General features: G+C 47.6%; 1 protein-coding gene across 1 annotated transcript; it reads left to right on the forward strand.

The window, feature by feature from the left end:
• The first annotated feature begins 209 nt into the window (after window positions 1–209).
• Window positions 210–1,266, forward strand: LOC124694851 (protein SOB FIVE-LIKE 5-like). Its single transcript, XM_047227784.1, has 4 exons — window positions 210–650; window positions 775–894; window positions 986–1,063; window positions 1,158–1,266. The coding sequence occupies exons 1-4, from the start codon at window positions 210–212 to the stop codon at window positions 1,194–1,196; spliced, it is 678 nt and encodes a 225-aa protein (XP_047083740.1). The 3' UTR covers window positions 1,197–1,266.
• The last annotated feature ends 10,428 nt before the right edge of the window (window positions 1,267–11,694 follow it).

Here is an 11,694-nt window from a genome sequence, read left to right on the forward strand (position 1 = left end):
AACTCACAGCCCGGCGGGGCCGGCCACCTTAGTGACGCACTAACGCTCTTGTACTGCCGCTGCGCGAGTCCATCGCCATCGATCTTACTATTAAGTCGACTCCACTAGCTACACGACCACCACCAAGCGCAAGCAGCCTCCTCCGTCCTCGCCCCGGAGCTAGACACAGAGTGGCGTACCAGTGTATGCGTGCGTGCGGTATTCGATCGATGCTGCTGGGGATGGAGGGGGACGCGAGGGTGGCGGCGGCGGCGGCGGGTTCGGAGTGCAGCAGCGGCTGCCAGTCCGGCTGGACCACCTACCTGGACGACGACCGCTCCTCCTACGAATACTCCTACGACCACGCCGTGGGGTTCCACAGCCTGCCGCAGCAGCAGCAGCAGCCGTGCTACGTCTGCGTCTTCTCCGACGAGGAGGATGACCTGTCCATGGTCTCCGACGCCTCCTCGGGGCCACGCCAGCAGCACTCGGCCGGCTCCGAGGAAGGCGCCGCCGCCGCGCTCCCCAGTCCGCGTGCGGCGAGGAGAGGCAACAGGATGGCGCAGCCTGCAGCGGCGAGGCGGCAGAGCAAGGTGGCCGCCACCGTCGCGTCCACTCTGCTCGAGGACACGGCCAGCTCGCCCGCAGTCTTCAGGCACTCCAAATCCAAGGTACTTGTGCAGTCCCATTGGTGATTGGTCCCCTTGGAAACATTCCTCGTGCCTAGACGGGCCAGCCTGTGTTTGTGTTTCCCATCTTCTTCTGACTCTGACCTCATGCATTTGCTATCTGCAGGTGACGAGCTCCCCGGAGGCCGACGGCTACGGCAGCGCGGCCGGTTCGATGATGGACGTCGGCAACGCGCCCGAGTTCTCCTGCGGCTTCTTCGCAACCACGACAGGCTTCGAGTTCGAGGTGCGTATTAACGTCAAACCGCATTTCGGTTCCTAGCCTCTGCTTACGGTGGCTAATCTGCGTTTTGCATTCGGTTTCTGCTGCTGCTCAGTCTTCCTGCTTGAACATGTCTCCTCTGGGCGGCTACCTGTACTCCCATGCTCCTGTGAAACCGATGTCCACAAGACAGGTGAGCATTCTCCCCAACCTTTTTTCTCCATCTGACATAGACGGCAGCATTTCAATCTTTGCTATAACTCAGATATTTCTGGTTTTTTCCGCAGGTGTTCAGAGATGGAGGTGACAAGATCCAGAGGTGGTGACCAACACATTGCCAAGAGCTTGTCGCCGTTGCTCTGCCGGTTGCAGGATGTTCACGGCTTCCTGTTATGCGCCGCTCTGCTCCGTTCTGTTCTTGGAAGCCAAGACCAAGATGGCAAGATGGGCAGCTCAGCTAGAGTAGAACGCTTTTGCGAGTCTTTCATTTCTCGGGATAATCTTTACATTGAGTTCTTTCTTTTTTAGTTTCCCTAGCTAGCTCTCATTCTGTCTCGCTCTGTGTCCTGTGTTTACCATGACTGCACCTGCTGCAGTTAGTATCCAACTCGCTTTTGAGCTGTCAACGCAGTGGGAAACAACAACCTGAGAAAAATACAAACGAGTGAGATCCTTTTTGCGCCACATGCATCTGCTGCGCTGTCATGGTGTTACCCTGTCGCAGTTTTGCAAACGTTGACGTCAACCGCTCCATCCACGCAACTCCACCATCGATCTTTTTGTTGATACTATAAGCACATCTATTAATTAAGAGTTGTGACAACGAAGGAAAAGAAAAGATTACACAGTTGATAGGAAGCATCTGCTAATCTCTTCAAGATATTTTCGGTAGAAGTTTCAGAGCACACACAAATTCCACGTCAACAAATATCTTTATTTTCCCGTTCCATGAAGTTTGTCTAAGATTTATCAAAATTTAAATCTATCTAGATCTCGAACAACCTTTATGAGACAGAGGGAATATCACAAATACAAGGTAAACCAACTAACTCTCCGCTGGAAGGAAAATACCTAGTAGAGAGATTAATGGGAGTTACGCTGATGAACGAGCCAGATAAATACATGGGTGGAATTAGACTTCATTAGGAGTATTCTTTGTTAAATGTTAATCCATGTAGGTAAATTTCATGAACGATCATACTTGGTATCTACGCAAATACTTATGAAAACTGAAAGTACACTAAAGATATTTTTATAAGGTCCTTAAATAGAAAGATGTTGCTTACAAAGGATAACTTAATTAAGAGACATTGTACCGGTTGTACAAAATGTGCTTCCAGTGATTCACATGAGTCGATTGAATGTCTTTTTGTTTCGATATAGCCCTACCACTAATATTACTAATGTGGCTAAATGGTATTGACAAGAAAGTCAAGGGCTCAAATTCGCGTGGGAGTTTGTGCGTTAGTTTAGGCAATTTGGAATTGCCAAAAGCATATTACTTGCAACAAGACAGCTCCAAATTAATTATGGGTTATCTACAAACTACAAGGCTACCTACTGGATTCACATATGTTCTTACCTCCTTGGAGAACATTTGAACTCTAGATGTAATCTGCTGATGACGGTTGAACAGGCTGGTTGACGGCAATTCATTAGGTTATAGGATGCATAGAGACTTTTTATGCCCTTCTCCGTTGTTTGATTCATGTGGCAGTTACCCATAACTTGTCATATTTGATTGCTAAAATGAATAAACTATGCAATAGAAAGTTGTGTACATTATTTTGGTGCTGGCCTAGGCTTTGTTCCCCTTTTTGAAAAAAAAAAGAAATTCAAGACCAACCACCTAGGAGTACAGCATCTCTAACAACATGTTTGTTTAGTGGCCTTTGCTCCAGAACATCCTCCTTCACCGAAACTCATACAAACTCAAACACAATGACGACAGAGGTCACTTGATACCCCTTGACTATTCAGGGCATGATGGTATTTAGAAAACCAAATTGGTATATGTTTCTTATATAAAACTTGTATTTTCCAAATTATTTGTATGAATATGCAATGTCCGTATTGGTAGGAGTAATATGTATATACGCTGTTGTCAGCTCATCGGCGACAACTTTGTCGGGCAGTGACAGTCGTTGCTGGCGGGCAGGAGGCACATCAAGGCGGTGCTTGCCGACCATGAGGCACTGTGAGCGGTGCTGGCCACCACCAATAGGGCAAGAACAACAGTTCGGTGTGCGTACAAATAGTCTTGCGCGTTGCAAACTGATGCGGTCTGCCGCCAGACAGTCTGGCTCATTGTCATTGGGAACGATCACCGGCGACGGGAGAGGATGATGGCGACCACGACTATGATTGCTAACGAAGCGGGAATGTTAGCAAGAGGAGAGACCGTGTTGCTCTAAGAATTATACGGTATACCCATAGGTGGGTATACCGGGTTTAGATGTAAGCTTACGGTAGCTCACAATCAATCAATCAATTAATTAATTAATTCCATAATTACCCGAGAGTATAAACTAAATATGGCTGAGGGTGTTGTACTGAAGCAAGTTTAGTTTGTGATTACACTAATCTCAACTGAGTATGTAGAAGTATGTAGAACTAATGAGCCATGGGTGCTGCCTCCTAGGTAAAACAGATTTATAATCATGTCCGGCTGTTAAGCTTGCACGTACCGTAGAGCAGAGCCCCTGGATTACATCCGTGCATTTCATTGGTCATCTGCGTCTTTGTCGTATTTGATCCTAACAAAACAAAGTGGGTACATATACACATGTGCATGTGGTACTCAATGTCGATTAGGCCCCAGAAAGCCAGGTAGACGGGAGAGAGATCGTGCGCGCAGAAGGAGCTTTATAGCGAGTGATTAGTGGCGTGTCGACAGATTACGTGGCTTAGGGGCGCATGAGAAGATCTCTCGTGAATTCTTTAAGAATGGCATGTGCGCGGCAAGTACTTGTGTCTGCACACGGTTCAGGTAATTGAGCGAGATTCTCTCTCGCTCGGCCTATGTAAGAAAAAGATTAAGCAAACAGGAGGGGGCCGCATTGCTCGCCATGAAATGACCATTGATTACTACTGATGGGTGAATCTCAAACCGTGCACCGTTTGCAGTGAGTACTATTTCCTCCTCTCCAAAATAAGTGTCGCAATTTTGAAGGTACATACGAATGTAGAGAAAATTGTGAAATTAAGTAGCACTTCAGTTCCCGTCTACAGTAGCGAAGGGAGATTTGTGAACCCGCCAAATCAATTGGCCCATTGCCTCCGTCGGCTGCTCCAGCGGCAGGAGGTCGGCGGGACCTAGACTTGCGATGTGTCTACAGCATAGGCTTGCTTAGGGACCCAGCTGGCGGCAGCGGGGAGGCGGAGGCGCTGCCGGAGTGGTTTTTGCAGGTGACGGTCTTCCTCTTCGGTGACGGCGTTCCTTGGAGCTCTGCTGTGGACCAGCTACCTTCCCCGTGCTCGCAACTCGATGGAGCTCTTGTGCACGTCTTCCCCGCGCTGGATTCCGTGGGACGGCGGAATCTGGCGAATCAAGAATCTGTGGAAGCTTGTGACGAAGGATTTGTGCAATGACGGCGGCGGCCATCGATGTAGGGCCTCTGGTTAGTTCCAGTGTTTGGTGACTTCCCATTTGCGCGGTACTTCTCTCGTTCCAAGGCGTGCAGGGGAGCAACTGCGATGGTGTGCCATCGACAGTCCCAGGACGATGGCGTGGTCGAGTTGCATATGGGTTGGGTTGTATTTTTGTTTTATATGTGGATCCTTTGTAAGTTTTCCAATCTAATATCATCTCCTTTCATGCGCAGAAAAAAGGTTGCACTTCAGCTCTTCTAATTTTTTTTTAGATATGGGAGCATGGCTCCGACCTCTGCATCAATCAATGCACACAACCCTTCTAAATGGGAATAGATTCAGATCAAGCAAGCAGTAGAAGGTGGTCCTTTTATCTCTCTGACTGCTCGCATTCAGGTGCATATGATCCTGATTTTCGAAATGCATTTTAAATGTATTTTAAAAGTTTTAGAAAAACATGAAAAGAAATGTATCGCGTGCATCTTGACCTTCTATGTGCTAGCAAAGTCGTTTCACGAAAAATCGATATCTTTTACGTAAATAAGACAAAATTCGGTGCTTAAAAGAACTCTTCATGAGACAATTCTTTATTTTTTTGCACATGACACAAATGAAGTCGATTGTCTACGAAACTTGGCGTGTGCACATAGAATATTATGTGATCGATCTAGGCAGAAACAATAACCCCGCCAGGGGCATCATGTACATGTTTATATAGCGATGAAAAAGAGCCCGGTCGGTGGCAAGTACATGTAGGATACGTGGATGAGGTAAAGTACTACTCCATACTCAATACATATAAAGAGAGAAAATACATAGATATCTAACAACCCTCTTAATCACAACCTGCTGAAAGGTAGACTTCGTAAGGCACTCCCAACACTGGGAGCTACGCGACGTTTTCACCTATCCTTGGTCTTTCCACAGAAAAGGGCGAACCGGGAGGTGAACAAGCTTCCAGCGGCGGATTCGCCGCCGCCTCTCCCCCATGGGCCTCATGCTCATCGGCGGGAGGGGAGGTGTCGAATTCGTCGCTCGGATCTGTATAGCTGTAGACTAGGAGTAGTCTTCGTAGCTAGGCTTTGCCCGTCTCCCGGTTCGTCTACGACGAGGGTGGCGGTGCTTAATAAGTTGGCTCCAAATCCCCTCCAATCTCGGCGTCTTCTGCTGCGGTGGGTGTCAGATCTTCGAGCCAGGTTTCCTAGCAGGGTCGTTGTGGCGGCTGCAGCGATTCCGCTGTGGATTTTGTCCTCCAGCTCGGCCGTTGTAGCCGCGCGCGTTCCCGCGTCACTACGGAGACTGGGAGGAGTTGTACAGGAACGGGGCCGACAGCCGACTTCTCTTCGGCCGTCGATGTCGGCGCACTCCAGAAGCAGGCGGATCCGGTGCTGGTTCTGCAGTTGCTGGCGGGCGGCGCTGCTTGCCTCCGTCGACAAGGTTGACTGGTTTAAGTGGTGCAGCGATCCGGAGAAGCTCGGGGTTCTTCCCGGCCGATGTTCCCCATTGTATCTGATTTCGCCGTTCGCGGCGGATCCCTTTCGAGGTCCACAAAGCAGTTCAGCTGCAAGGAAGCTGCTCCGGATCTTGGCGTCGTGGCGTTTTCTCTTCGTCTCCGTTGGCGGCGGATTCTGGAGATGTTTGCTGGTGTTTGGCGCAGAGGATTTTAGGGGCTTGTTTGTAATTTCTTTCTTTATGGGAGTCCTCTGTGTAAAGCGTCGGGTCAGCTTGTTGTTTCCGGAGTGTTCGGTGCTTGTGTCTACATGTTGTTATTTGTAACCTACCGTTTGAATGAATGGACACGTATCAACTCTCAAAAAAAAAAACCTGCTGAAAGGTTGAGATTACGCCTAAAGTCTTAGTGAATCCATCTGCAACTTGGTCTTTGCTTGGAATGAACTTAATAGCTAGAAATTTATTGGCAACACGTTCTCGAAAAAAATCGTAATCAATCTCAACGTGCTTTGTTCTAGAATGAAAAATGGAATTAGCGGAAAGATAGGTGGCACCAAAATTATCACACCATAAACATGGTTTTTCTCTGAGAACAACAACAAGTCCTGCAATGAGAGCTTCAACCCATATTAACTGTGGCATTTGTTATTTCTTTATACTTAGCTTTTGAACTAGACCTTGAGACTGTGGTTTGATTTCTGGCACTCCATGAAATGAGATTTGGACCAAAAAAGATGGCAAAACCTCCAGTAGATTTCCTATCATCCAAACATCCTGCCCAATCTACATCTGAGAAAGCACTTAGCAAACTTGAAGGAGACTTGAGTTCCTTGAACATATCGCAATATTCTTTTGGCAGTTGCCCAATGAGAGGATGTGGGAGCCTGCAAGTATTGACACATTTTATTGACTGAGAAAGAGATATCAGACCTTGTTAATGTAAGATACTGGAGAGCACCTACAATGCTCCTATATTGTGAAATATCATCAGGACCAAGAGGAGTCCCATCATCCAAGGAAAGTTCTTCTGCATAGGACAAATGAGTTGGAGAGGAAGTGCAATTTTTAATACTAACTTTGGCCAACACATCAACCGCATACTTTTTTTGGGTGAGGAGCAAGCCATTATGCGTGGGTTTCACTTCAATGCCAAGAAAATAGTGCAAGGACCTGAGATCCTTGAGAGCAAAGTCGTCAGCAAGATCACGAAGGAGAGCACCAATTGCCTTGTCGGAGGAGCTTGTGACTATAATATCATCAACATAAATTAGCAAAAAAATCATAATGTCTGACTTACTATAGAGAAATAATGAAGTGTCAGCTTTGGAGCGAGTGAAACAAAGAGCCTGAAGTTTTGTGCTGAGACAAGAGTACCATGCACGGGGAGCCCGTTTGAGACCATAGAGGGCTTTGTCCAACTTGCATATGTGATGATGTGTTTGAGAATTTTGAAAACCAGGCAGTTGCTTCATATACACCTCCTCTTCCGGAACGCCATGAATAAACACATTCTTGACATCTAGCTGTTGTAAGCTCCAGCTACGAGAAACATCAACTACCAAAATAAGTCTAATGGTAGCTGCTTTAACAACCGGACTGAAGGTATCCTCATAGTTAATGTCATACTTTTGTTTGAAGCATTTTACCACAAGACGAGCTTTATAGCTATCCATTGTACCATCAACATGTTTCTTGATACGATATACCCATTTACAATCAATGATATTCTTGGTAGAAGTTGAAGAAATGGGGTGCCATGTCTTGTTGTCCATAAGAGCATTATATTATTCTAGCATGGCAGTGTGCCAGTGATCATTATGCAGAGCCTCCGAAAGTGTACACGGTTCGCCTGTAGATGTAAGCATACCATAGCGAATACTACCATCAATGTATATCTTAGGTTGTTTGATACCTTTCTGTAATCGTGTACGAGGTTCAGGCACCAGTGGAGGATGCGGCGGAGGAACCAGAGGCACATCAGGTGGTGTAGGAGACTCAGTCGTAGAAGATCCAGAGGAGCTGGTGCCGGCAGAATCTTCAGAGTCAGTCGATAACTGTAGGGAGGCAGATGAAGTGGATGAATTCAGTGGCGTCGTCTGCCCAGAGGGTGGGGACCGCGATGGGAACCTAAGGGCATTGGCCACCGGACGCGTAGCGCGTGGCGTCGATGGAAATGTCCAGTCCAATGACCGAGGACGAGATGCGGAGGGTGACTAGGCGCTGCGCGTGGACGAGATAGGCGAGGCAGCCGAGGTAGGATCCTCCTCGTGATGAGACGACGCATGATCCGAGGTGACAGGAGAAGCATCTCCGGAATCCGCAGCAGAATCATCATTTGCAGCATTTGTTTTGTCTTCCTATGAACCGAAAATAACCTGTTTTCAGACATTTCTGCACCATTTGAACTAGAGTTTTCACCAGTTGTGTGTATAGGAACGGGGGATCTGCATGAACAATATTTTCTAGGGCAGCTTGAAGTTGGTTAGTAACATTTGGTACATAAGGTAAAGGCATATAATCATCAACATGTTCAACCACATTATTTGATGTGATGGAGGGTGAGTCAAAAGGAAGAAGAAGGATGCCATCTTTCAGACGTTTGCCAACATTAGGACTAAGGGATGCAAAGGGAAAGACATTTTCATCAAAAACAACATCGCGACAAATATTGATACGACCAGTGGACGTGTCAAGACATTTTACTCCTTTGTGACGAGGACTATAGCCAATGAACACACATTGGTAGAACGATAGGACAATTTTCTCTTGTTGTAAGGGTGAAGGTTTGGCCCATAGGCACAACCAAAGACTCGGAGAGACTCATAATTGGGTTTTGTGTGAAGAAGCCGTTTTACAGGACTATCACCATTGTTGACTTTGCTGGGTAGTAAGTTGATGAGAAAAGCGGCTCTAAGAAAGGCTTCATACCAGAATTTGAGGGGCATGGTTGCATTAGCAAGTAAAGCAAGGCCAACCTCAACAATATGACAGTGTTTACACTTAGCCGAGCCATTTTGTTGGTGAGCATGAAGACGAGACACATGGTGTGCAATGCCATTTTTTTTGAAAGAAACTGTTGATTTTTTCATATTCACCTCCGCAGACAGTTTACATAGTAATGATTTTCTTGTCAATTTTTTTTCAACAAATTTCTGATAATTGAGAAAAGCTTGAAAAACATCAGAACGCTTTTTAGCAAATAAATCTAAGAGAATTTAATATAATCATCAATTGAAGCATACATAATATGAGTTCTTGCCAACATAAGTTGGGGCTGGACCCTATACATTAGAGGATACTTGTTCCAAAGGAACAATGGAGACACTAGTAGAGACAGGATATGGCAATTGGTGGCTCTTAGCTAATTGACAAGAATCTTACATATCTGACAGATTGTATCAACGAACGGCGTGGGAGCACGTCCGCGACGGGCGTCCACCATCATCACGACGGCGAGGACTATCACGAGGCCCATCATAGCCACGGCGGGGCTGGCCACCTCCTCCATCTCAATGGTCAAACTCACGGTGACGACGATCACCACGATCATATCGATCACGGCAGTCATCTTGGCGGTCGTAGCGATCACGGCAGTCATAAGACTGCGGCGATCGCGATCATCATGCTGGCGTGCACCATCTGGGCGGCAACGATCTTCTTGGCGGCGCAGCGGAGGACCCTCATACTGATCGCGACACGCGACATTGGCAACCCTAGATCTTCTGGTGCATTGCGTTGATCATAAGCTTCAAGCAGATTGTACAGTTCTTGACGTGTGGTAACATGGTTTCCTTGTACAGATGTAATGAGAGGATTGTAGTGGTGTGGGTCGAGTCCATGAAGGAGGTACCCGACTAGTTCATCGTCATCAAGGGGCTTGGCCTCCGCAGCCAGTTTAGAGGCAAACATCTTCATCTTCGCGAAGTACTTTACAACTGAGAGATTTTCATTTTTTGTGTCATTGAAAGCCGACCGCATGTGCTAGATCCTATGCTTGTTTTGAGAGGAGAACATGGCGGTGATAGCAGCCCAAACCTCAGCAGAGGACTCCAGACCGAGAACGTCGGCAAGGATGTCCGACGAAAGCGTGTTCAGAAGGAACCGCAATACCTGCTGGTCCCACGCAATCCATGTAGCGTATGCTGGGTTGTCAAGAGTGATCATCTTCTTGGTGTCAGTGTCATCCTCGACCCCCATGGTTTCTGACGGCGCTTTGTCGGATCCATCAACCAGGGACAGAACGCAAGTTCCACTAAGCGTTGGGAACACAAGAGATTTCCAGACAAGGAAGTTCTAGCGAGTCAGCAGTTGGGTGGGTGGTGTAACGAGCAGGGCGGCCAGGGTAGTCACCGAAGCGGAGGAGGCCATGGTGGCGGCGGCGGAAGGAGGGAGATTGGTTTCAGGGTTTTCGGCAGCTAGGTCGGAAACAGACTAGCTCTGATACCATGTGATCGATCTAGGCGGAAATGATAACCCCACCGGGGGCGTTGGGTACGTGTTTATATAGCGATGAAAAAGAGCCCCATCGGTGGCAAGTAGGATACATGGATGAGGTGGAGTACTACTTCATACTCAATACGTATAAAGAGAGAAAATACATAGATGTCTAACATTAATGTTACTATGCACGCGCGAATTTTTTGTTCAGATTTTTTTGATACTTTAATTAGTTTTTTACCGTGACTAGCATATGCACATGGACTCAAAATGCATTTCCGAAGTGTGGTAGTACTAGCTAGCGAAGTGTGGTAGTACTAGCTAGACTCGCGACAAATCCCAGAACAACTGTACATGTACAACTAGTGCGACGGGTCCGAGCAAAAAACATCGCCGTCCGGTGCCGCCCGTAGGTATCGATACTGATCGCTTTCGGACCAGGGTGGCCGGAGACGGGAGTAGCAGTCAGTGGTGATGGTGCCCTTCTAATGCGGCGATGATCACGTACGTACGTCCGCGTCAGCATGCAGCGGCTTGGGAGCCGACTGCCATGGTCATGGGTCGATGGAAGCGACGGAGGGATGTTTCCTCAATCGGGGACTTGGAACAGCTAGGCCGGCTGTACCGCTGCCCGCTCATCCTTGGCGCGCGATGATGGCGATCGTGCCAGCCAGCCAGCCAGCGCCCAGCGAGCAGTCGGCACGCAGGACAAAAGCACTACCAAGTCTGTGGTGGTCTGGCAGATCAAGAGTGCAGTTCTTGTTGAAATTGCGAAAATCAATACTGGAGACATTGAGCTCTAATTTCATATAAGAGCAAGCTTCATGTACTAGGCAACACAACTAAAAAGTTTGAACTGTTAGAAACGGTTAGTTCAATTTACTTATGCACTTCACAATAACCTACAGTATATTTTTTCATTTAATTATATTTTTTAATGATATATAGGTTAAATAGAAATTTTAGGGTAGTCGATGCACCACCCTGGGCACCATACGGATTCGTCTATGCCTACACCCATCGCCGCCCACCACACCTCCCATCGCCCGACCCCTGCGCACACAACAGCTGCCGCTAGTCAGCAGCTGGTCGCATCCGGCTGCCCCCCTCTCCCCCCCATCTCGAGGAAGCCCTAGCTCCTCCCGAGCACCAGCCACTGTGGATCGTCCCTGGGCTCCGATGTGTTTCCTCCTTGCATGGACAGGGCCAACTCACCTCAACCATGGGTTGTCGTCGGAATCAGCTGGGATAGGTGCGACATATTTGGCATGGCGCGGTAGAATTTCACCAGAGTGGGTATCAGCCCGACGCCTTTTGACTAAACTTTCCGTTCCGCAAAGTTTT

Source organism: Lolium rigidum, chromosome 3 (genome assembly GCF_022539505.1).
Source record: "Lolium rigidum isolate FL_2022 chromosome 3, APGP_CSIRO_Lrig_0.1, whole genome shotgun sequence".
Taxonomy (NCBI): Eukaryota; Viridiplantae; Streptophyta; class Magnoliopsida; order Poales; family Poaceae; genus Lolium; species Lolium rigidum.